At 45.7% G+C, this 26,357-nt stretch overlaps 1 protein-coding gene across 1 annotated transcript in view; it reads right to left on the reverse strand.

Moving 5' to 3' along the window:
- Window positions 1-26,357, reverse strand: part of Cep192 (centrosomal protein 192) — a 78,281-nt gene that overhangs the window by 24,475 nt on the left and 27,449 nt on the right. The window contains exons 12-30 of the mRNA XM_023707485.1: window positions 25,132-25,196; window positions 24,122-24,331; window positions 20,456-20,582; window positions 19,013-19,128; window positions 13,715-14,531; window positions 13,506-13,632; window positions 12,530-12,692; window positions 10,051-10,121; window positions 9,944-10,010; window positions 9,221-9,911; window positions 7,402-7,550; window positions 5,875-6,105; window positions 4,471-4,596; window positions 4,180-4,323; window positions 3,280-3,343; window positions 2,834-2,973; window positions 2,646-2,738; window positions 2,055-2,173; window positions 925-1,101 (exon numbers count right to left, since the gene is read on the reverse strand). Coding sequence (XP_023563253.1) covers window positions 925-1,101; window positions 2,055-2,173; window positions 2,646-2,738; window positions 2,834-2,973; window positions 3,280-3,343; window positions 4,180-4,323; window positions 4,471-4,596; window positions 5,875-6,105; window positions 7,402-7,550; window positions 9,221-9,911; window positions 9,944-10,010; window positions 10,051-10,121; window positions 12,530-12,692; window positions 13,506-13,632; window positions 13,715-14,531; window positions 19,013-19,128; window positions 20,456-20,582; window positions 24,122-24,331; window positions 25,132-25,196 — 3,697 coding nt within the window. The remainder of the gene's footprint in view (window positions 1-924; window positions 1,102-2,054; window positions 2,174-2,645; window positions 2,739-2,833; window positions 2,974-3,279; window positions 3,344-4,179; window positions 4,324-4,470; window positions 4,597-5,874; window positions 6,106-7,401; window positions 7,551-9,220; window positions 9,912-9,943; window positions 10,011-10,050; window positions 10,122-12,529; window positions 12,693-13,505; window positions 13,633-13,714; window positions 14,532-19,012; window positions 19,129-20,455; window positions 20,583-24,121; window positions 24,332-25,131; window positions 25,197-26,357) is intronic.

A 26,357-nucleotide genomic window follows, 5' to 3' on the forward strand; every position in this document is an offset into this window, starting at 1 on the left:
GTCCTTCCAAAGGCTGCCTGGAAGAGCAAAGATGGACAGAGTTCACTTAGAGCCTTTGGCACCAGCAAAACTATAGTTTGACTTAGTTAGTTTTTGAGATAAGAATGTTATGTGGTTCCGGCTGGCCTTGAAGTCGGTGACCCTCCTGCTTCAGCCTCCGACGTGCCAGGACTGCGGGCATGCCCCACCACAACCAGCTCAAAGCTGCCGTTCTAAAGAAGCATTTCCTCACAGCTGCAGTGGGGATGCAGCCACACTTCACACCCCTGAGCTCTCACACATCACATCAATAAACATATGGGCAGACCACTTAGGACAAATGTGGAAGTGCAAAATAAGAGTGAATATTCAGACTTCATACTTCGGTTATTAATCAGAAGTGTTTGTTGACTTGCTGTTTGTGAAACAGTACAGACCGCTAAGCTACAAGCTTTCCCTTTGTAGAGACAACATATTAATGTACTCCATAATGTCGTTAATTTTATTGTTATTTTCCCAGCAATCACTGTATGAGTAATTTATATACTTTTTTAGAATCAAGTATAAAGCAGAGCACAGTTCACACTGGCCAGTGGTGAACACCACCTGCCCCGCAGACCCTGCACTCCTGACCTCTCCGAAGTGCTCACTAGACTGTCAGCTTTGATACCTGTGCGCTCCCCACTCTCCACAGAAGCAAGCTCTTAATCGCCTAAATTTGGTAATCAGCAGAGAATTTGACAAAGAGCTTAAGAAAACTGAAACCTGTCTCTGAGACACATTATTAAGACAGGGAAAATTTTTAATTCAAAGCTTAAAACTCAGATAAGAAAATTAAATAAATATAAGATAGCTTTCTCTCAATGCTAAAAGCAGTAATGCAGCCATAGTTAGCACAGGAAAACAGCTGGACAACAGAGCAAAGTTTTGGCTGTTCATACGTACTGTGTCCTGCCCAGAGGGACTCCGCCCCACGCCAGGAACTGCTTGTTGGACAGAATGGACGAAAGATCTGAGAAGCAAGAGCCTGGGGACAGGGGTTGAGTTCCGGAAGAAACAGCTTCACCCTTTAACATTACTTCATATTGAGGGCCACATGGATGTACAAATATCTTCAAGATCCTAACAACAACAAAAAACTAAGTCAAATGTCCTGTGTTCAATTCTGCAGGCAACAATTTCCTATCTATCTGCTGTGTCCAAGAGATGGAAGGGCTGCGGTACAGTGACACTCCCCACCCTGACTGCCTGTACCCCAGGAGGCACACAGACCAAGGCAGCAGTCAAAATCCACCTACAAGGCGGGACGAGAAAGGCACCATGGGAAGCCTACTTATGAGGAATATAGGAAAAGTCAGAGAAGTCTCTAGAAGCTGCCAGCCCAGGTGAGCTAAGGGCAAGCATCCAAAGCATGGATGTTCGCACTAGAGGGCTAACCCTTCCCTTCCCCTGGGGGTCCTGACAGCAGACAAACACTGCTACCAGAGGAGGCTGCTTCAGCAAGGTCTGTGCACAGGAGCCCAAACACACAAAATGGCACCCTGGCTAAGCTCACTACAGCCTGGGCGCCACGGTCAGGGGCCTGGAGGAAGGTGGAGAAGTCTGATGTGAACTAATGACACAGTCAACTGCAGGCTTCCTAGGAGAAAGAAAGTGCCCGAGAAACATCAAACTTGAGGTCTCATTATTTACTATTGTTAGAATATTCTCAAAATATTGATCTATTAAGTTTCTATTGAACTGGCTTAAAAGGGTATTTTTAGCAATAACAAGAAAAACAGGTGAAGTGAAAGACTAAGGAACCACTGTTAACTTTTTTTTTTTGTATTTTAGGGAAGGGTCTACAAGGTGTTCAGGGTCTCACTACTAGATTGGACTCATAGCGATCCACCTGTTTACAGCCTCCCAAGAGCTGGGATTACAGACATGCGGCAACGCACCTAGTCTCCATTCTATAACCTGGTGACACAGGATATGGACCTTGTACTTGGGCTGGACAGGAAGCCCACTGATGTGAGCACCGTTCTGAGAGATGATTATAAATTTACCATGATAAATAAATACTTTCATATTACCTTTCCTCACAGGTTTTGGGATCCTTTGGTGTAAAGGAAACTATTACTTCATGTTCTTCTCCAGGCTTAAGGAATAGATTCTCTGGATACACTGAAAAGTGACTTCCTTGTTGTGGGACCTAAACAATTACATAACCATAACTAGAGGCCAGCTCACATGAGGGTTCTCCCTGGGGTCCAAGGTCTGGGTGTCTGATGTCCTATTTGTCCCTTTCTCTTGTCTCTTACTGTCTTAATTCATCTTACTGTCTCAGGAAAGCTATGTTTTCCTCCTCCTTCCTTTTCCACAGCAAACCTACCTCCCACACCACACCCAATACCTGCTCATCACTGCTCGCAGAAACAACATTTATGTGTGTGGATCACAGCTCACTTTCCTCCCATTCCTCCTGGCCACAGGATGACAGACACGCTTTTTCAGGCACTAACCTAGAACTTGTTTCTTTTTTTCCAAACATGTGACTTTGGCGTGAACACACCTGGCACCTGCCTGGTGCCACTGGCAGGGGCACTGGAAGGGCGATCAGCAGAAGCGATGGGAGCTTTACAGCACTCCAAAAAGGTTCTCACTTTTTTTTTTAAGGTTCTCACCTTGATATCTAAATAAACTTCAATATTTCCAGCATTTTTCAGAGGCAAAGGCTGCTTTGCTGAAGAATTCACGCTGGCCAACAAATGCACAGTCTAGAGGGGGACACAAAGACATGTTATCTAACAAGCTGTCAAACTCTGTGTGAAATCAGCCTAAGCACCAATCCCAGCACCAGAGCCAGGGGCACCTGCAGGTCCTTGGGAGCGTGGATCCTGGCGAGGCCTGCTCTTGCCCGGAGACCCACGCTGCTGAGAGTGGGGGCAGGGTTGGGGCTGTCTACTTCGACATCCACTCTTGCCACAAATTCTTCCGCTGACTCTAGCATCTCTGTAAAAATTCAGTATTTTAGTTTGGAGAGCAGAGCTAGTTAAACCAAAACGCCACCAGCAGCCCAACACAACCTGCTTCGAGTTACAAGGAAACTTAAAGCAAAAAGACAAAGTTTTCTGGGTAATTGCTTGGGTTTCCCACACTTAAGCAAGCTTGACCCAAATTATCACACCACTGGCCCATCTTGTATACAACATAAAATTCAATACAAATTACTCAAAACACATCTAGTGGAAAGCCTAAACTCAAATGATGAGTTTATTTAGCTATAAGGCATTCCCCACAGAAAAGTAAATATGTTACCTGAAGAAGCAATTAGTTTCTTTGGACTATGGAAAAGAACCCAAATTATCAGAAATTTTGGATCCTACAAAATGAAAAAAAAAAAAAAAATTTAAATACATACTGGTATTAAGACTAAAATCTTAATGATGAAATCTGGAAACTTCCTATTTAAGTCTAAGTCAGTTTTTCTTTTTTAAATTTTTTATTAGTATGTATTTGCAGTACATAATGTTTGCCCTTTTCTTAGAGATAGGTACAGGTATTAAACATATCTTAATTCTTTATTCCCTTTCCTCTCTCCCTCAGCCTCTGGATCCTCTGCCCATTCGCAAAGGATCTGCCTGCCTCTTGGTTTTCTATGCACTGTCTTTTATTTTGTTCTTTAAAAAATTATTTATCCTTTGGGGTTTTCATATAAGAGAAACTATGTGATATTTAAACTTCTGTGTCTGATTTATTTCACTTTACATGGTTTCAAAGTGCATACATTTTCCTTCAAATGGCTCAAATGTATCCTTTTTTCATGGAAGAGTAGTGCTCTATCATGTATAAATACCACACTATCTTTACCCATTCATCAGTGGATTGACATCAGAGTAATTTCCCAAACTTAGCTATTATGAACCGTGTTGCTGTAAACATGGTTGTGCATGGATCATTGTAATACAAGTTTTTAAAATTTTTTAGGAAGGTACCTAAAAGAGGAATAGCTGGGTTGAATAAAATTCTCATTTTAGTGTTTTGAGAAATTGGCACACTATTCCCACCAACAGTGCAGAAAGGTTCTTTTCTCCCTGCAGCATTTGTTATTAACTTCTTGATGATGGTAATTCTTTCCAGGGTAAGACAGAATCACAGTGTTGTTTTAAGAAGCACTGTTGGATGGCTCTAAGGGAGTCCTCCAGCTCCATGGCCTACCTGTCCTTCATAACTGGCAGGCATCACATGGCTGACCACAGAAGGCGCTGCCAGCTGAGCCACCACATCAGCATAGGGAGCAGCTTTTAGGGCAGCAGAGACTGGTTCCTTGGCAAACGTGAAACAGCGCCAGGCTAAGGCATTCTGTTGAGAAACATACAGTTCAGTGTGGTACTGGGGTTGCTAATGGAAGCCTGGACATAACTGCCTTTCAGCAGCAAGACGAACCAACAACGCCAGGTTATCTACCACTCTGAATCAGTGTCCCCTGCAAACTGCCCCTATACTTACGGCATGAATAACTAGCCGGAGTGGGATGGAAGCATGTGACCTGTTTATCAGTTTTAGTGGGAGAGCCTTCCAGCCTCCGTAAGTCACGTCACCAAAATCAAGAACACCTTTCCTTTCAGTTTCTACCTACATATGAGAAACAGGCACTGATTTAGGAACAGCAATATACTAATGAACATCACAGCTCAAGTGGTTGTGGCCACAGGTTAAGAATCAGCACTAAATGTAAACTCAGACCTAAATTTTCTCAGGCTATTCTGTAATTGTTTACTTCCTACAAAACTAAATGCTGAACTCTTCTTCTGAAGTAGTCTAAGCATCCAGACATACTACAGAATAAAACAATGTCTCAGCTGCTGTTATTCTGAAGACAGCTTGGTAAACACCCAGCTCTCTCCTTTAAGGAGCAGTAACTTCAAGAGCCCCCTTCAAGGCTGTCATGAATATCACAGCATTTTCAGACTTCCTTCAAATTTCTGATCAAATAAAGATGTTTAAAGTGTGAAAACAGACATAGCAAAAGTTTAATATACTGGATAACACTAACACACACACATGCACACACACCCTGCACTAGCACACCATAAAGTACAGGGAAATCAGAGGCAGACTGGCAGGTCTGACTTTCACGGTGGCCCACAGTGAAAGGTCCAGAGTCTAGTTCTGTCCCTACAGAACTAGGGGGCAGAGCTTAGCACTGAAGACAGCACTTAAAGCCCATGGGAGGTACAGTGCTGCTGGGATAGCAGGTGAGCGTGAAGCCTGTCCAAAAGAGCCGGGAGCTGGGTCCAGCAAGGGGCCTCGCTGCACTCCTGCTCCACAGCTACATGCTCTCTGGGGATAGTTCCACAGACCACGACATATGGGTCCTAGGCAAAAGCAGACACAGTGAATGTAACCTCACAAAACTTCCAAATACCAACTGAAACTCAAAGACCATGTGAACAGAAGAGCCAAAAGGACTCAGCCAAAGTAACTAACAGAGCACTTGTACCTCTGGAATCAGAAGTAACCTGAAGCATGCCACAGATAGTGCCCACCTTCTGGGGTAGCAGATGTGACATACACTCAGCTGTCACATCAGGGAAAGGGTTACTCTCACAAGCAGAGGCCTCTTACACTGCACAAACAGGTCCTAACCACATTTTTCCAAATATTACTTTTTTTTTTTAATGTATTTGGTACAGGGTCTCACTATGCAGCTTGGACTGGTAGTGATCCTCCTGTTTTCAGCCTGCCCACTGCTGGGATTACAGGCGTGCACCACCATGCCCAGACCCAGGTGGCTGGCTCAACACGCCCTGGGTTGGGGCTGGCACAGCATGTGGCCAAATATTACTTCTAAGATTAAGCAATCTGCATTAAAATATTAGGAAGGACAAAGACCAGTGGAGAAACTATTACCTCAATAACAGGGCTCTCGGCGATGGCAGTGAGAACAACTCTGCTTGCCAAAGCTTCTGCTTGCAGGATTGTCTCAGTGTCTGCTGAAAATGGCCACGAAGCAACCCTGAAGACACATCTGAAAATCCCAGGATCCAGTGGTATGAAAAGCACTGTTATCTCTTCTGCCGCATGCGGTCTTACAATGACTTTATTCTTGAAAACTAAACAAGGATATGTTGAGAGATCCACCTTCAAAAACAACCAAAAGGTTTGTTAAGAAATGGCTTTATTTTGAAAATCAAAGCGAATCACCTAGATGAAGATTCCCTTCCCTTCATATGCACTACTACTCAACCTGGACATCATCTCTTCCAAAATATCACTATCTGTAAAGCCTCACTAGTCGACATGCTTCGGAAGCTCAGTTTGTCTTGCTACACAGAAACTGCACCTTCCTGGCCCAGTTTTGCACAGACCTGGTTATCTCACACTCTCTTTTCCTACAGGGTACTGCAACGGCATTCTCAGCCAGGGACTCTCCCTACGATGTGGTGCTACATCTGCCCAGGGCCGACTGACTGTGCTGGCCACATCCCTCCTCTCTGTAAACGAGGGCCTTATTCCCCACGCCCACATCCACAGACAACTCTTCCCTTCCAATCTTACCCTTTAATTACCTACTTTTCCTTCTTTTTTTAAAAAAAATGTATCTAGTACAGGGTCTACAGGGTCTCGCTACATAGATCGGACTCGCAGTGATTCTCCTGTTTTCAGCCTCCCAAGCACTGGGATTATAGACATATGTCACCATACCTAGTCTCAATCACAGTCTCAGCCCACCCCAGGGGCAGGGAGGGGCAGGGTGGAGCCAGCACATAACCCAGGTTCCTGGCAGGTGCTTGAGTCTGCTGAGCTATTTGACCAGCCCTTAAATACCTGCTTTTCATAACCCAAGGATCTGAAAGCAGAGGAAAACCAAAGAAAATAAGAGGAACCGTGGAGATGACTATATGCTACCGGGGAGACAAAGGCTGGTGGCCAGGGCAGTAGAAGCACAGCTACCCAGCCTCCCTCCCAGCAAGAAGAAAGGAGACTCTGGGTCCAGAGTTGCTGTGGAAGTCATTGCTCACTGCCTGCTCATGTCAATCACATTCAACAAGGTCAAAATCAATAAGCAGCCAGGAGTGATGACACAAGCCTGTGATCTCAGCACTCAGGAGGATGGATGGTTGTGAGAGAGACCAACCTGGGCTACAGAGTGAGCTCTAGACCAGCCTGAACTGCAGAGTTAGACCCTGTCCCAAAAAGGGGGGGAAATCAGTAAGCAAGCCAGAAACTCAGAGCACTCAGTGATCTAAATACTAGTGCTAAAAGCAAGAGAAGTGGTTTTATGAAGGAGAAATGACAGCTCATCCAGATCTCACTTCTCACTCTGCGAAGCACTGCAATAAAGGGGACAGAGAAGACCCCATGCAGGGACAGCTGAGCAGCTGCAAGCTGGGTGGGCAGACTGCAGGCATGACCTCCAGGAGCCCACACACTCACCTTCTCCCCACTGACGCTGATGCTCAGTGCTGCCACGCTGACCTGCAGCCAGTGGTCAGTAGGGTTGAGCACGCTGAGGCGGGTCTGGGAGGCAATGCCCACGCAGCACGCATGGGGGAACTTCAGCTCCTCTGGCACCCTGACGCTCACTGTCAGAGAAAGGCAAAGTACACTCATCGATCACCCGGGGAGAGCATGGCTGGGGTGGGGAGGATCACCACAGAGCTACCTGCGGGGACCCAGGTTTCACACATGCAGAGCTGCCAGACTCTATCCAGCCCAGGAAAAGCAAAACAATTAACACTGGCAGAACCTGCAAGTGACAACAAATCAACCCCGTGATGTCACTACCAGTTGGGAACCTGGCCATTTTTTCTCTCCAAAATCCACTCCCAAAGTAGAAAGACCCGTTTAGGGCCAGGTGTGTGGCGGTACATGCCTGTGCTCCCAGCACTTGGGGAGCTGAGGCAGAAGAATAGCCCTGTGAGGCTGGGCTGGGCACGTAATAAGGTCATGGTCAGGCTGAACTGCAGTGAGACCGTGCCTCAGAAAAACAAAAGGTAAAGGCTGGTGAGACAGCTCAGTGGACTGAGTACCTGCTTGGGCACGCATAGGAACCAGGTTCGATCCCTGGCACCACATGCCGTGCTGGCACCACACAGCACCCGGGTGTGCTGAGCCAGCCACTGAGAGTCCAGGTGTGGTGGCACATGAGCTAGGGAGGCTGAAACAGGATGATCACTACAAGTGTGAGCTGCATAGTAAGACCCTGTACCAAATACATTAATGAAAGAAAAAAGATCCTATAGTAGCTTGTACACTGAAGTGCCTGCCTGCTCAAGGGTCTGAGAAACACCTCTGATCTCCCTTGCACAGTGACTCTGGAGGGTGGACAAGATTGGGGTGGACACATCACACCAGGAAAGCACAAACCCAGCTCTGTCTCAAAGACGGCTGCCAGGGAGAGGAGCCACCTGCCCATGAAGCAGACGCTGCCTCCCACACGGGCATCTCACCCATGGTGGACATTTCTCAGGTGAAAGGACACCGAACAAATCCAAGTGCAGAGCTGAAGAGACAGGGAAGATGTGGCCCAGAGAACTGTCCGACTACATAAATGTCAGCATCACGTGAAGCCAACCTCATGGACCCTTGTCCTGAAACACTACGGTGCTCTCAATATCAGACAAAGAAAGGAGGTAGTAAGAAATGAAGGGGCTGGTGATACAGTTCAGTGGCATAAGAACCTGGCGGGCAAACTCAAGATGCTGATTTGATCCCCAAGACAAAAAAAAAAAAAAAAGAAAACATTTTAAACATTTCTACTTTTGCCAAGAAATGTGTAAAAAAAAAAAAAAAAAAAAAAAAAAGGCCAAAGCTGGGCACGGTGACACATCCCTTACACATTTACAACAGGGTCATACCTATTAGGTGACTTGAACCACCAGTGGAACATGCATGACTGTCCCATGTATAACCGCACCACTTCTACCAACAACAGTACAAGCCACCCAATGGGGCAGTCCAGTATATACCACCAGTGGTTCAACTGGCAAGAATGTGTCCAACCTAGTATTTGGGAGGCTCAGGCAGGGTTGCTGCAATTTTGAGGCCAATCTGCAATGCATACTGAGTTTAAGGCCAGCTTGAGCTACTATTGAGACCTTGTCTCAAAAAAATAAGGCCAAACAATACTTCTTTCAAACAAACTAGCTTTGTGGACCCATTTGAGAAAACTGAAATTTTATTTTATTTTTATTTTTTTTAAGAAAACTGAAATTTTAAATAATGAGTCATAAAAAAAGAAAAAGCATCTTACCAAATCCTGTCGTCATTCCTGAATCCCAGGGTTCAATCCCACAGCTTGCACTAGCAGGGTGCACGGAAAAAGACTTTGCTGCGCTGTGCAGGTTCTGATGGAAGGCATCAGAACACGGGGGACAAAGGGCAGAGGGATGCAACAGTCTGGAAGCAAGACTTGGCCCTAGACAAACCCCCACAGCCATGGGGTTCTGAACCTGCTCCCCCACCGGGCCTGGGTAAGGGGGGCACCCTGAGAACGCACAGATGGGGGCACTGCTTGCGTGGCACACAGGAGGCAAAGTGACATGTGTCCCTGTGCATGGCTGGGCCAAGGTGGCCGTGGTGAGCGAGGGCCTGGCCCAGAGTGCAGGACAGGCCGAGGGTGTGCTCTGCGCCTGGGCGGCGGCAGCAGTGGAGAACTGGTGTCCGGGGATGCTCCGAGGCAGGCCCTGGCCCCTGGACTCACTGCCGGTGTCCTCAGAAGCTGCGCTCTGACCTCCAACCACAGGCTGCTGGCCCAGCGCAGGGAGTCGCGGTGGGGCTGGCCCAGCCCAGCAGCTGAGAGCAGGCTGGCCCTGGACACGGCCGCCACAGGATGACCCCGCCTCCTGCCTGGCTTCCCACAGCTTTCTGCTCTCCAAGGAAGTGGCCTGGCTCGAGGTGGAGGTAGGTTCCGTGTCATGATGCCCGCAACTCAGGGAAGCAACTGCGGCTATTCTCTGTTCTCCAGACTCACTCGGAACCCAGCAGTGGAATGTGGCTTTGCCACTCTGCTGGAGGGTGAGCTCTGCCTCTGCCTCCTGCTCCTCCTCCTGCTCCTGCTCCTCCTCCTGCTCCTGCTCCTGCTCCTCCTCCTCCTCGGGGGGCACTGGGCTGGCTCCAACGATGGTAGTGCTCAGCTCACTGGTGAGGTCACTCTGTGTGTGACAAGTGTCTACCGTCATCCACAGGTAACCAAACAGCAAACCCAAGCCAAGGCTGCACAACCTCAGGAGGTACAGTAAGGTCTACACTACACGTCCCTGCTAAGGAAGAGCTGATCTACACATAGAAATCAGTTTTGCAGCTTCAAAAGACAACACAGGCCTACATAAGAAAACTGTGTTTATGATTTTGTAAAAATAATTGTAATGTGAGGAAAATAAATGGGTGACATATACCAATGATGTCCCCAAAATTCACATAAAGGACCAGATGTTGGGAAGAAGGGGATATGAAGTAATATTTTACTATGCTGGAAACCAGGCTACACAACAGGATCCTGTGGCTCTGAGAGCAGTGTGACCTCGCTTTGGGTACAGAAAAGCAAGCAGAAGGTTGTCTGCTTTGTGGCTATGCAGAGAAAGATCGTAAATGCAAATTGTTTTTTGAGACTGGGTCTCACTCTAGTTTGGGTTACTCACTAAGGAGCCCAAGCTGGCTTCAAACTTGTGGCAGCCCTGCCTCAGCCTCCCAGTGCTGGGATTACAGCTGTGTACTACCATGCTCAACGGTAGCACTTCTAAAGCAAGACCACACCTTCTGAGGACAATCTGAAGAACGCAGGGTTAGTGACATGGAGAAGCACTTGTTTCCATTAAGTTGGTCCCCAGCGTGTGAAGGTGCTGTTCCACGAAAAGTGCACGACCCTCTCTCCTGTGCTCCTCACTTGCTAATTAGGTGCCAACCATGGAGACTGCTCTGCCTGTCCACTAGAGGCAGGCCCCTCCTGGTCCCCTTGTACCTTGGACACTGTCTTTTGTTTTTATTACCTACTGTCCCCCACAGGTATGAGGGCTATTCAGCCCCTTTGTAATAAGAATCTTCATAAACTAGCAACACAGGAACAAAGAACAAGCAAAGTGCCTGCTGATAAGGACAAGAGGTTGGAGGTGACACACTGCAGGCCGAGGCTCTCCGTGCCATTCCTGTCTGCACACGCCCAAAGGTTCTGTAAACCAAGCCTGCTCCAGTTTCTAAGCCTGTGTGGCCTCTAGTCTGTGTATTTAGTTACAGTCCTGGCCGGGGTTCACAGGCACTTCTTCATGCACAACCAGAAGGTGACACCACCAGTTCACAGCAGGGACCACCCTGCAACCCATCAATTCAGCCTGGCTCTAGGCCTGAAATCGCTCCTGGACTGAAGCTTTAGAAATAAAGATACTGACAGCCAAAGTCCAGAACCCTAGTAGTTATCAGTAATAGTGCAGAACATACATACTCAGGGGAAATTACCAGGTGGCTAGCACAGACCTTCCTGCACTGCTCCTCACAGAGGATGCAGTCTGGGGACCCGACAGGAGGCTGCCCGACATGTCATTCAGTTCCCAGTCATAACCAGAGCAAGCAGACTCAACATCTAGTGACATCAGAAGCTGGCCTCACTGACTGGACCATGCAGCGTCAGACTCCTGACGCTGGGCATGCACTCAACAGTGCAGTGGAGTGGCCAGTACCATGTGTGCAGAGCAGGTACACTCAGCTCACTGCAAAGCTGAACACTCACACTCACAACACATGTGCAAGAACACACAACACCTGAGCTGCTCCCAGGTAAACCTCAGCTCTCCTTCCCTAGCTTGCCACAGGACTTCACCATCTCTCACCTGAATTTCTGCAATGGCCTCATATCAAATCTCTCTGTTCTAACCTTGCTTCTCCATGCCTGGCTGGAGTGAGCTTTGAAAAATCAAAGCAGATCCAGTCACTAGACACAGACATCAAGCCACGGGCCTACAATCCATCCCACTGAAGCTCTGGTGCACAAGACCGTTCCTCGTGCTCTGACCTTACTGACACATTCTCCTTCCTGCCCAGCCTACAAGAGTTCAAACTCCCAGATCAGACCTCCCAGGCTTCGCAGCCCTCAGTCTTGCCTTCTCATTGTCATCACTTCCCTATGGGTAAGACCCACTGCAGCCACCCGAGGCTCTCTAACGAGCACTTGCAGGGCAACGCACAGCTCGGCCCCACTTCATCCAGTCTCATCTGCCCCTCGACTCCCCCAACCTGTTTAGATCTAAGTCGCATACACACCAAGGCCTTCGTGCACCAACACGCTCACAGTGAGAGTGAGCTGAGCCCCCCAGCCCTGCCACTGGGTCTGCTGCCTCAGGACACATCCCTACCATGGTGCACTTCACTACCCAACCTGCCTGGCACTAACATTGCTCTTGGCCCTCCAGTGCCCACCAGCAGGACTAGCTATTTATACAGACGTGTGAGTACACATGCACATACACACGCTCAATTGTAGAGGCAAAGGAGCCCACCCGGACTCTGACTAGGCCTGAGCTCCAGTGGAGTCAGGCATGAAGCTGTTCTGAGAACAGCCACATGTGCCTACCTTGTGGGCATCATCAGTGGCTGAGGTAGGACAGGCGCTCTCCTGCTCAGACACGTAAGTCAGTCTGCTCATGTCAGCATGGGAACATGCCAGCCTGGACGGTTCACGCTCAGCAGGGCACTTTTGGAGACAAGCTGCAGAACCAAGACATTCTGAAGCACCCCTGGAAGAGAAGCAAGAGCCTCATGTCAGTTACCAGTCTTTACTCATCACCACCCACCACAGCCACCCCAGCCTGCCCTCACTAGGAAGCAACTCTAGCAAGCACTCACTTTTAATTTAATTATCTAAAACTTGTGTCTATTCCTACTGAAAACCTATTTGCTTTTTATTAATACAACATACAGACATCTAACAATTCACTCAATAAAATGAACTGAGTAGTTAATATGGAGCAACAAACAAAAGTATTACAATTTCCTTCCCTCAAAGAACAATGATGAAAGAGAAACCAATACAGGAACAGGCAAAAAAAAGGGGAACAGTGTGATGCACTGAGCGGAGCACGTCCATACACAAATAAGGGGGCACGACTTCCAGCAGAGCAAGTGGCTGGGACATAGCAAAAGCCCCCTGAACTATAATGTCCCGCATCTAGGAATGTCTCGCAGGAAAAAATGATAAAGACTTCACAAAAAAGTTACTTCATCAGAGCGCTGTCCATAGCAAGTAGGAAAGGTTAAATCTCCTACAGGAGGAGGTAGGTTATAAAAGAACACTGCAGCCATGATCACAGAATATTGGGGTGTAGGGCTGGGGTGCCACTTGGCTGCAGAGTGCTGGCCCACAGTAAATGAAAAGAGCAGGGCACAAACATCTGCACCAGAGAAACAGAAATTCACAAAATATTTATAAAGGTTGCTTTTGGAAAAACAAATCTAAGAGTGAGCAGTTATTCTTCTGCATGCTATTTGCAAGTTTTCCAACACAGAGCACACACTGTCAGTAACAGCAACAATGATGGGGGAGCACGCACCCTGACAGACTGGCCCGGGAGCCCTCGCTGGGTGAAGAGTGGCTGAGTGGGGAGGTGGACGGGCGAAAGCTCTCTTGCTCCTCCTCTGAGCCAGCTCCAGAGTGCTCGGAAGAGATGGTCCTGCCATCTGTCAAGAAGCACAGGTTCCGATGAGAACAGAAAGCACTACGCACAGGTCTGTGAACGTGAGCAAGTGCTCAGATACTTACCCATACTTCTGGCAGAGACTGTGCCAGGTTTCTCAAAAGTCACATGCTTGTCACTGTTGCTTATTTCACTAACACCCTCTGTTTCTCTCCGGTTTTGTATTTCTTCACACTCTTCCAATAGGCAAAGGGGTATTCTTCTGGGGCTCTTTACAGAGGGGTAACTGCTTGCACCCAAAGTGGACACAGAGGCAGCTTCCTTGATGTGACCCGTGTCAGGCAAGGCATAGTCAGAGATGAGTATCTGCCCATCAGCTGCTGCAGGGCCCTTCACTCCCAGACTTGTCAGAGCTGAGTCTGAAGAGTCTGTGGCTCTGAATGAGTCCTGATTGTCACTCTCCGCACTGCCAATATGAAGCACAGTTGCTGCTCTTTCTCTTGGTTCCTGTTCACTCATGTTAGCAGCACAACAGCTGACTGTATGGATATCCTCAGCAGTCTGTTCTTTCAGCAAAGATAAATCCCAAACATCCAAAAGGCCAGCTCTTGACATACTTTCTAACCCACCTTCACATCTACTAGCTTCCGTTTTTGTGAGGTACTTCTCCATATCAAATGCACCGAAGCCACTGCTTCTGTGCAAGTCACCAGGGGAGCGACAGGACAATGTGGAGCAGTCCCTGTGCTCACCATGCTCCTGAGCAGCCTGGCCACTGGCTCTGTTTCTCAGGGCTTTCATCAGGGCAGCAAACTGGAAGGGATCAGTGCTAACAGAGGCGTCTGCGATGGCTGACGCAATGGTGCTGATCCTGAGCATGGAATCACCATGGTCAGGGATCTCCTCTTTGTGCTGGAGTTTGTCATGCCTAAAGAAAGTGTCCTAGAAATCAAAAAGTGTACATCAGAGAAACCCATGCCACTTCTATGGAATATGTTAGTTGAAACTTTACAGAAGAGCTTCCCCGGGAGAAAGGGGAGGGTACTCTGAGGCCAGGGATGGCTCTGAATGTCCCATAACACAGGACACTATCTGTTAGACACACCTAGAATAAAGCTTACCTATAAAGTAGGCCTGGTAAAACATCAATGATGATAACTAATAAAATACAGCAATCATAACAATGCACCATAATAAACATACGTGAAAGTCTGCTTCTCTATTAAAATTTTCCACTTGATATTACAACACAGTTAACCCGCAGGTCAGAGATGACCACTGCACAAGCACTAGCACCATGAGCTCCAATTGCAGCACAGACCAGCAGCAAGTCAGCTACACAGACTAACAGAACAGATACCCATTACCAACTTTAACCACACAATACTGTGTAAACCGAGGAGATAGTGGCATAAGCACCTACTGACAAGCACAAGATCCACCAAAAAACAAAAGAGTAACTGTTTTAAAGCCATATAGTACCATGTAATTTACAAATTTTATTTTTAAAAAGCCTCATGATTTAAAACTATGATAAAGCTAAATCAGAAAATAAGGAACCAGAAAAAAAATAATAAAAATATTGAGATGACTAAACCTTTGAGTCACTATTTAATATACAATTCTTGGCAATTTCATTCAGTTGTTCAAATTATTTAGACATAGATAAAAACCACAGGTAAAAAATTGAAATGGGTCCAACAGCAAAGAACCATAAAACTAACAAAAAACTGCAATGCTAAGATTTTGCCTTCACCAATAGCAGAATAAATAATATAATCCCCTGCTAAGAGCAACCAGGACTGGACAGCATATTCAAAAAGACCTGTTTAGCTAACAAAGACCTTCAAAAGAGCATTGAACGAAAAAAGCTGCGTGAAATCATGAGGCCAAACTCAAGTCAGTAATCCGCTGATGCAGGCCCAGGAGTCAGGATGCTTTTCCCAGGGCGCACTGCTGCTTCCAGAAGAGGGTGAGCACAGCTGTTCTCATGAGGATGGGGAAGCAAAGGAATTCAGAGTCTGCCGAGACTGGTCTGGGGAGTGACAGGGGTGTGTGACTGTAAACACATGCGTTTCGGGGTGAGCAGGCGAGGGGCTCCCCACAGGCAGGTTCAACCTACACATACCTTGTTTTCAGAGAAAGGGAATCGTCTTGGGCGATGTATAAAGCAAGCAGTACAACAACACACTCATGTAAGGAAAACTTCCTTTTAAAAATATTTTTTTAAAAAAAAAAAAAAAAAAAAAAAAAAAAGATGGGCTGTAATGGGCTGGACACACCTGTGTGAGGGTGAGCATCACTGGCCACCTCGGAATTAACCCAGTCCTGCCAGCTTGGTCCCGTCAGCACAAGCTAGTGGCTTGCACTCACCTGCATCCTCTGCCCTGTCAGAAGCAAACACATTCAGCCTGGGATACACCTTCTCCCTGGCCTGGCACTACTTCAACACTTTTCCTATGAACTGCAGGGTAAAACAAGCTAAGTGATAGGTCAGGACTTAAAAGTTTCCCAGGCACCCTGCCCCAAACACTCTCTCTCTCTCTCTCCTCTCTCTCCTCTCTCTCTTCTCTTCTCTTCTCTGCTTCCCCTCCCCTCCCCTCTCCTCCCCTTCTCTCTCTCTCTCTCTCTCTCTCTCTCTCTCTCTCGGTTTCCCAGGCACTCTGCCCCCAAACTCTCTTCCCGTTGGATACAGAGCCAAGCCCAAAACCTCAGAACAAGTCCACCTGACTCTGATCTGGGCTAGCAACCACAAAAACTCTCCTTTGCTAACACTGAAAGTCCCCCACAGACCAGGTAGCCTGCCAAGGTTAGCTCGCCCTCAGCTGTTCTAGCCTACAAACCTCCCCCACCCCACTAAAAACCTTACCACCTTAAGAGCAGTGTTCTGCCTTGTGCACTGCTTAGTATGCTAGACAGTCAGCCTGCTTGCTATCCCCAATAAATCTGCTCACATCAGAACACCTGGTGGACTGCATGGGTCTGTATCTAACCCTAAGTACATTTCAGGAAGATGGATAAAAGCAAGAACTTTTTAAAGCTCCCCGAGACAAGACACATTATCTTTAATGAAATAACTAAAACTGTGTCAACAAACTTTTAAAATGAAATGATATAAAATAGTAATGCAAAGAGCTAGAAGTTGTTTCTAAGCTAGAATTTTTTTTTTTTTTTTTTTTGTACCAGGGTTTGAACTCAGGACCCTGTACCAGCCAGGCAGGAGCTTGAGCCACTGAGCTATCTCTCCAGCCTAAACTAGAATTTTAATTTCTCTTTCTTTTTTTTAGAATTTTAATTTCTTTTTAATCTTTTATTTATTTTTTGGTTCAGGGTCTCACGACACAACTCGGACTTGTAGTGATCCACTGTCTCAATCTCCTCAGCTCTGGGATTATAGGCATACAACACCATACCTGGTTTCAGGGCAGGCATGGCATGCGGTTACAGGAGATCAAACTGGGTCCTTATGCTTGCCAGGCAGGCATCCTAAGCTAGAATTTTATACCAAGTAAACACACAATTTAAGAATGACAAGAAAATGGAGACAGTTTGAGAAAACAATACCAGCAGACTCTCACTAGAAGAAACAGTAAGCAATAAAATTAATAAAATTAAAGTGCCGGTTAGATAACTCAGCAGACTAAGCTAAAGGACTGGGGTTTGATCCCTGGCACCACGTGCCATGCCAGCCTCACACCCAAGAATGCTGAGCCATCAACTGAGTCTGGGCCTGGTGGTGCACACCTGTAACCCCAGCACTGGGAGGCTTGAAAACAGTAGGATCACTATGAGTCTGAGCTGGGCAGTGAGACCATGCACAAAATACATAAAAATAAAAATAATTAATTAAAAAGTAAGATTAATGTCAGCTAGGAGGTCATATTGGTTGTAGGTAATAGGTGATGGTAATTACCATTATACTGACTCACAGGGTTAAAAAAAAAAAAAAAAAAGACGCAAATTATCATAGTTTTTAAGTCTAAAGTGGAATACCCTAAATATTCTGACCTTGGTAATGTCCAATAAGAGGTGTTTAAAAATTGACCAAACCCCCCCCCCCAAGTTTGACAAACATTAATAAACCAAAGAAGACACGTTAAAATTTTTGGGTAATCACTACACCAACATGAAAAAAGTATGTATAACATTTGTTTTCTTATTACAAGAAAAATTGAATAACAGAAAATAATTCAAAAGAATGTCAAAAGAAAAAGAAAGTTTAGGTGAAATAAACATCAATTTGGGTATATTCAAATTCTCATGTACCGGTAATTCTGTTAAAGAAAACTGGAAAGACAAACTGTGAGAATTGTTGAAAAACAAAATCTACCTCTATGTCCTTCAAAGAGAAGTATCTAAAATATAAAGATAGAGAAAAAGTAAAAGTAAAATAATGGGGAGGGGGGGCCGGGGAGCTGGCTCAGTGGAATAAGCACTTCCCTGGCAAGTGTACAGGCTTGAGTTCAATCCCCGGTTCCGCCAAAAAAAAAAAAAAAAAAAGAAGAAGTAAAATAATGGGAAAAATGCAGCCTGCTATCTTAAACACAAATCTGCTGTTAACTATGTTAGATTTAGGCAAAAAGTACTACAGTAGTAGAGACAGAAGGACAGGCATAGCAGGCAGGGAAAGGCCTGAATCACCTGAAAACAATGTAAATTTGCATGGCCCTAAAGCGTAGCTCTGACAGGTTTACAGACAGAGCCTCAACAGCTAACAGGCAAGTATAGCTCACCGCAGCAGATGTGACATGAAAGGAAAACTATGAGATGCGACAAAAACTCTGCTGCTTTCAGGGAAATACACAGTTAGATGCTATTTATTACTAGTAAAGCAAGGCAGAAGAGTCAGTAAGCCAGGCCTTCACCTTAAGAGGTTGGAAAAACAGCAAAGTAAATCTACACAAAGTAGAAGTTGTGATAATCCACTTGACTGTAAAATTACTTTATAAAATTTTTATGTATATTATAAATTGATGGAAAAACATTTTTTAACTTAAAAGACATGTAAAGCCAGACATGGTGGCAAATGCCTGTATTCCCAGGAGCCTGGAAGGCTGAGGCAGATTTTTAAGTTGTAGCTCTGTCTGGGTAACTTAACAGCTTAGTTAGACCCTGTCTCAAAACAACAACTAAAAAAGGGCTCAGGAGGTAGCTCAGGACAAAGACCCTGGGCTCAATCCCAGTACTGAAAAAAAAAAGACACTGTAGCAAAACAGAAGGCTGTGCATGCAGCCCAGTGGGAGAGCACCTGCCTCACACGTAAGAGGCCCCAGGTTCAATCTCAGCACTGCAAAAACAACAAAAATGAAGCCAGGAAAGTAAAACATATGTGAAGTAGCATGTGTTCACACAGGCAATCTCATCTCCTCTGATCCAACAAATATCACAGGAAACCCGAGCTCAGCTCCGGAAGGCAAAGCTACCTCAGTCGTTCCCTTGGTGGCTGTCAGTGTTGCGTCTGAAGTACTCTCCAGGGCTCCCCACTGCAGGGTAACGGATCCTCCACTCTGCTGGGACTGGGACTGCTCATTCAAACCTCCTGCGGAAGAAACAGTGCTCCACTTAGCAGCGACTGGGGGCAGCACCTTCCCACCCTGGGCGTCAACTGTCCTGGACAAAGGACATGCCTGAGAAATGATGTGAGTCACAATCTCTCCCTTGCCAACCCTCACACACGTTCACTCACAGTTTTCACATTCGGCTGACAGTGAGCACTTCCTCCCAGTGACAGAGAACCCGTCCCCTGGACCCAGCCCTTCAAAGAAACACAGTATCTGTAAGGAAAGCAGTGTGCCCGCCATACATGGACAAGGCTTCCAAGGACACTCAGCCAAAGAGACAGTGCTAGCAAAGTATCTGCTCAGTCCCTAAAAGTTGGCCAAGGAAATCTGATTTAAAGTACTCGCTTTTTTTTCTGAGATAGGTTTCTTGAGAGAATAGTTCAGGCCAGGCTTGAACTCACTGTGTAGCTCAGGTTGGCTCTAAATTCATGGCAATCCTCCTACCTCAGCCTCACAAAAAATACTTTTAATACATAGGTCATATTTGGACTAACATAACCTAAATTCTAAAACATATCTTTAAGTCCGAATAATAAATATAACATCTATTATTCATTAACTCAGAACCTTAATAGACATTTGAAATTATCTCATTAGTTTCATTTTTTACAAAAGCACTTGAGTTAGATAATGACTACACTTGTTTCTACTTTAGAATGAAAAGAAATGTAAGGGCCAGCCTGATAGCTCAGCAGACTAAAGCGCCCGCTTAGGCCAAGCGCAGCAGCCGCCGGCAGCCGGGATTCGATCCCTGGCATGCAGAGCTGGCCCGCCCTGGCCCCTGGGGCACACTGAGAGGGTGACTGAGACTGGGGGGGGGGGGGTGGCGTGCACCCGCCCGTAATCCCAGCACTTGGGAAGCTGAAAACAGGAGAGTTACTATGAGTCCCATCTACACAATGAGACCCTGTAGACTCTGTCCCAAATACAGAAAAAAAAAAAGAAAGAAATCTGTAAAGAATATGAAAATCTAAGCAGTATTGAAAAATTGCATAGTACATACATTTCACTCATAAAGAACAAGAGTGCATAATGACCAAGTTACAAGTTAAAAAAAGGGTCTCTAAAATCTTTCACTCTGGGCTGGAGAGATGGCTCAGTGGTCTAAAGCACCTACTTGAAACAAGCTTGGCAAAGCACAGGGACCGCGGTTCGATCCCCCAGCACCACATGCCAGCCAGCCCCGCCCCCTGGTGGGCTGAGCTGGCCACACACACACAATAAATAAATGTAATAAATAAAAATAAATAATTTAAAAAAAAAAAACTTATTAAAATCTTTCACTCAATACATTCACTCCATTACCTGAAGACAGATTAGAGTTAAGAGGACTCATTTCTTCTTCCAAGTTACTTCTTGACAAATCAGATTTTCTTATTAAAGCAACAGGTTCACTCGTTTCAGGTGATCTAATAAAATAACCAAATGATGGCTACAAAATAATTAAACATGAATTATTTCTTTAACTTTCAGCTGTTTTCAATATTCCACATGATTTTAGCTAATACTGCTACCAACGCTAAATGACTTCAACAAAAGTCCTTCCCACATAACCCAATAGAGATAAATCGTAAAAGGTCAAGTGCAGGGCCTGCGGCTCAATCCCTGGCTCCACATGCTGTGTCTACCTTGCCCCTGGGCTTGCTGAGCCAACCACCAAAAAGAGTGTGGTGACGCACGCCTGTAAACCCAGTGCTGGGGAGGCTGACACAGGAAGATCACTGGGAGTCTGAGCTGCACAGCGAGACCCTGTACCAAACATAAAAAACGGGCCCGGGAGATGGCTCAGTAGGATAAGCACCTGCCTGGCAAGCACAAGGGCCTGAGTTCAACCCCCACTTCTGTGGAAAAACAAACAAAAACATCTGTAAACACATAAACAAAAAAGATGTTCTTTAATGCTAGTTGTCTTTTCACTACTAAAATTAACATTGGCAAGTAAGTTACCTTTACTAAGAAATCCAAATTAAAAGAGCAAAAACAAAAATTTATTCATTCGACAATTGTTAATCAGCACCTGCTGTGAGTTGTAGTCATCAGTGAAAGGCCAATGAGAAAAAAGAAAACATTCCTATTACCTGAGACTTACAGTGTAAAGATGTCTTCTTTTGGAGACTAAATATTCTTTCACACACATGCTCAGATTGTGTGTGCCTAGAACTTGCCTGAGTTTCAGAAAGGGTCACGCTAGAGACTTTGTGAGAGCACAGGTAATTCCCGCGTGTTTCTTACGCGACTTTCAGTCTTGGTCTCAAGTACGAAGTGCTTAAGTGAACTTAATATTTTAGCTTCACTTGGCAATTTCCTCCCTTGATCCAGTAACTTGCATGCATGCAGAAATCCTGGGTAAAAGGTCTAGATTTCTAGAACCTAATGCTTTCTCTTTCAGGGAGGAAGGGGTCGTACTACACAGCTCAGGCTGGCCTTCCGCTCACGGTGCAGCCCAGGCTGGCCTTGAAACTGCAGTGACGCTTCTGCCTCAGTCTGCGGAGGCTGGAATACAGAGGTGTGCGCTGTGCCTAGCCCCAGTCCTTTAGCCATCTGTTTAAGAAGTAACTCAATTACTCTTCATTTTTTTTTTTTTTCTTGGCAGAACCAGGGATTGAACTCAGGCCCTTGTGCTTGCCAGGCAAGCCCTTCTTCTACTGGGCCATCTCCTCGGCCCCTCAATTTATCTCAAATCTTAAAAATCCCAATCCATCCAAACAGAAAAATTTGCCTCTAAGGTATTTGTTTCCATTTCTTTTTCTAAAAAAGCCATTTATTTATTTATTTATTTATTTATTTATTTATTTATTAGGCACAGGGTCTTACAACACAGCTCAGACTCAGTGATCCTCTTGCCTCAGCCTCCTCAGCACTGGGATTACAGGCAGGCACCACCACACACAGTTTTAGTGACCTACAAGGTGCACCCGGGGTTCCAGGGCCAGCACAGCATGCAGTACAGAGGATGGAACCTGGGTCCTTGCACTTGCCAAAAAGGCCCTTAGACAGCTGAGCTATCTCCCCAGCCTCCATTTCTTAATTCACTGCACAGAGAAGACAGGAACACAGCAGTTAGAAAGGTTCTGTTAATCAACTAATAACTAGCAACTCCTAATACTGCATCTACAGCTATATTCTATGAAATCTATACTTGACAAACACTCTCCAGAGACACTGACTCTCTAATCAGTAATTACCAGTAGGCCAAGTCCTGTGTATGCACATCGGCCAACTCAGCCTCCACACCCCTGTCCTCCTTTCAAAGTCTCTGCCCCTTCTTCCTCTGCACCCCTTCCCACCCAGGCAGATGGAGCTGGCAGAACTGGGCTATACCTGGAGGCTCATGGGAGCAGCACCTTCCTGCCCGGTCACTGAAGGCTCACCCAGCTCCTACAGGAAGCCCGCACATCCCACTCCCCTCATGCCCAGGTGTCTGACCCTACCAGCCCACCTGACCAACCCCTACCACAGCAGTGCCACTCTCCTCAGCACTGGGCCTCGGTGACAGAGCACCCACCTAGTATGCAAGGCCTAGGTTCTACATCCAGTACCACTAACTACATGATACAGAAACATTCCATGTTGGCACTAAATGTTTTACAAGCACCATCACATTTGAATCTTTATGATGCCCTATAACACTATGGCTAACTTCTTGGAGCTTTCAATGGGACAAACAGCCCATTGTGGCACACAACCCACAGGTTCACCAAACCTGCCTTGGTACATAGCCTTTCACTTTAGAAAGAGAACATTAAGGCAGACAAGACTTCAATTCTTCAATGTCGTATTAAAAGGCAGAGCTGGTACTAGAGTCAGGTTGAACTCACACAAAGCCTGCACTTTCCTAGAAGAACGTACTCACAATCCCAGCTACTCAGGAGGCTGAGAAAAGAGCACTTTAAGCTCAAACCCAACTGGGCCAACTTGGAGAGACCCTGTTTCAAAAGGTAATTTTAAAATAGGGCTTCAGAGGCTTTCCCGGATAGCTCAATTGTTTAAAGCTCTGTTTGGCCAAATGCAGCCACATGCATAGGACCTTGGTTTGATTCCCAGCACCAAACCTGCCCCTAAGGCAGCATGAAGTAGCCAAAAAAACAAAACAAAAAACAAACCACTCCTTCTAAAATAGGGCTTCAGGGGCCAGGGAGATGGCTCAGTAGAATAAGCACTTTACTGGTAGCGCAAGGACCTGAGTTCAATCCCCAGTTCCGAAAAAAAAAAAAAAAAAAAAATAGGGCTTCAATCTCCAGTGGTACAAAAGAACAGAAACATAAGTCTCAGCTTTCGGCTGAGTAGTTTGCAAATTCAGGGCTGGCCTGGGAAACTCAAAATAAAATAAAAAGGACTGGAGGGTACAGGCCAGTGGCAAGACTTGAATTCCTTGCCCAGCATTCAAGAGGACTTGGGGTCAGTCCCTACTACTAGAGAACAAAACCAAGGGCCTGAGCTATTAAGCACAATTCTACTCTGCTCCTTACTGCCTCTGCCTCACAGCTACTGACTACTCAGCTGTGCTGTCCTAACCCCCAACAAAAAGCTCCTGATGAGCAGGGATAGCATCACAGCGGTGAGGCTTCTCCCAAGTGCCAACAGTGCTCACTGGAAGCCCTCTCCCCAGGTCACACTGGGGCCTGGTGTTCCACGTAACAGTGCTGAGAGGCGCGGGGGCTTCCAGAGCTTTGGGGATCATGAGGGGATTTATTCTATCACGCAGGAGTGGGTCAGTTATGGAGAGGGTGTTGTCATAAAGCAACTGAGCCTCCTCCCTTTCATGCCTGGCTGTTCTACCGCAGCTCTAGCCCCCACCTGACACTGACCAAACATGGCTTCTCCATCCTGGACTTTGCCTTGGGGACTGTGAGCCAAGAAGTTCTTGGGACTCTTCTTTAAAACTTAGCCAGCCACAGGCTTTTTGTTAGACACAGGATGACCAAGAAGACATCAGTAGTTTTAATCACCTCTATCACATCTCATACTCACTCTTTTCACACTGCTATCACCACCAAGGCAACCAAGAGCTTCAGACCTGCGAGCAAAGAATTCTCCTAAGGACAGCCGAAGATAACTGGCCTCATCTTTGTCCAGATCCAACGTGCTCGGTGATTTCCTTAACAAACTGTAATTAATGGTAGCTGCCCAAGACATATCCCCCAGGGCAGCTGAAGTGCTCTGAGCATCTATGTTTTCTTCCTAGAAAGACAGAGAGCCATTACTGCTTTCTTTTCCTCCATCCAGCAAACATTGTTTCTGCTCTTCTAACATGGGAAATTTTAATTTTCACACACAAAATTAAAACCTGATAATTAGTTTTTAAAACAATGGGCAAAATATTTGGACAGTGGGGCCGGGGATATGGCTCAGTGGAATAAGCGCTTCCTGGGCAAGCGCAAGGGCCTGAGTTTAATCCCTGGTTCCTCCAAAAAAATAAAATTAAATTAAAATAAAAATAAATAAATAAATTTTAAAAAATATTTGGACAATTTTTTATGTAAATAGCTACAAAGCTACAGAATAATAATTTGTATTTGAGTACCTGGCTTTTATACTATGCACTGTCTTAACACACTACAGTACTTAACCCATTACTGTTACAAAGGACCTTTAGAAAGCACACATCTTATCTAAAAACAAATAGGGTCAGCTTGTTTTAAAGTAAAATTTAAAAACTATTGAAATACCCAAAGGAAAGAAACAGATAAAATGAGAAACATTGATTTATGTCATTTCACTTAATTTTTGAAGTTCTTGGATGAAACTAAGGGCCTCTTTCATGCTAGGCAAGCACTACACCTGAGCTACAGCACCAGCCAAGAGATACATTAGGTACAGCAGTACTGCTCAACTGATATTTTACAAAGGAAAGCCACAGTTGTAATGTGAGAAATAAGAAATCACTATAAACTAGCTGTTCAGAGGGAAACATGCATTTTGCCTATGTTGAAATTAATAAAAAAATATTCAGACTTTGGTTAAATTAAATAATTACAAACCTGCATAAATAGATGCTCTTTGTTAAATTCTTCTTCGTCTTTTGCAAACAAATCCAATACTTCAGCTAAAAAAAAAAGTTACATTATGCTGTTGCACAAAACTTAGCTATTCAGGAAAATGAAGCACAAGCTCTAACATGACCTGAAAACATGAACTGATGAGAACTACACATCTGTATTAAATATCTAAGTCTCTGGCTGTCAGACTGGCTCATAAGTACTCCACTGTGGCTGATTTTTATACTTATTTGTTAAAGGGACTTTTGTAGTTAGAAAATCCTAGTTAAGTCAGACATGATGGCACACTCCTGCAGCCCTAGCTCCTCAGGAGGGTGAGCTGGATGGATGGCTTGACCCAAGGGGTTGAAGGCCAGCCTGGACAACACAGTGACAACCCCACCCACTCCCTGCAGACTCCTGCCAAAAGAGGAAAGATTTCAATTATCTTCAGCTTTTTTTAAATAATATCGGGAAGTGCATTTTGGGCCTTTACAGTGGGCTATATCCCCAGCCCTATATTTTTTTATTTCCAAAGACAAGGGCCCACTAGGACACTGAGCTGGTAAGGTGAGGCTTGGACTTATAATCATCCTGCCGCCACCTCCCAGGGTGCTGGGATTACAGGTGTACACTATCACACCCAGTTTACTGCTGGCTTTTAAGAATGCAGCACATTTGAGTACAGGTGCTCACCCAAAAACACACATCTGGCGCCATCAGACTGAAGCCTGAACCTGCACAGCCAACCCCCCAGATCCACAAATGTTAACACAGCCAGCGTTAACACAGGTTCACACGCTTGTCTGAGCATTCTCAGTCTTACTCCACAGGCGTTGTGTGCAAACCTGTACACCGACAGAAGCCTGTGCTACGTACTCCTACTGTACACTACTTCAGTCAACACAACCAAGCAATTGCATCCTCATGCTGAAAGAGCTGAACATCTGTCATTCTATGCCTGAGTCACCTGCTGATGGGAATACGGGAGATTTCCAGCTTGGGGATAAAACAAAGAGTGCTACAATGAACAGTGTGTGTGTGTGTGTAAAATACAAAGCCTTGTTTGCCAGGTAAGCACTCATGCATGGAATCCCTGGGCCATGAATAGGATACTCATGAGGCTCAACTTGCCAAGGTAGCGCTATGTTGACTTCCGAGACAACAGTGTCGCTTTACTCTCCTGCCACACCCAGGGAACCACAGGACTTACGATTTGGAGTGATAGA

This window comes from Octodon degus, unplaced genomic scaffold, assembly GCF_000260255.1.
Source record: "Octodon degus isolate 3935 unplaced genomic scaffold, OctDeg1.0 scaffold00295, whole genome shotgun sequence".
NCBI lineage: Eukaryota > Metazoa > Chordata > Mammalia > Rodentia > Octodontidae > Octodon > Octodon degus.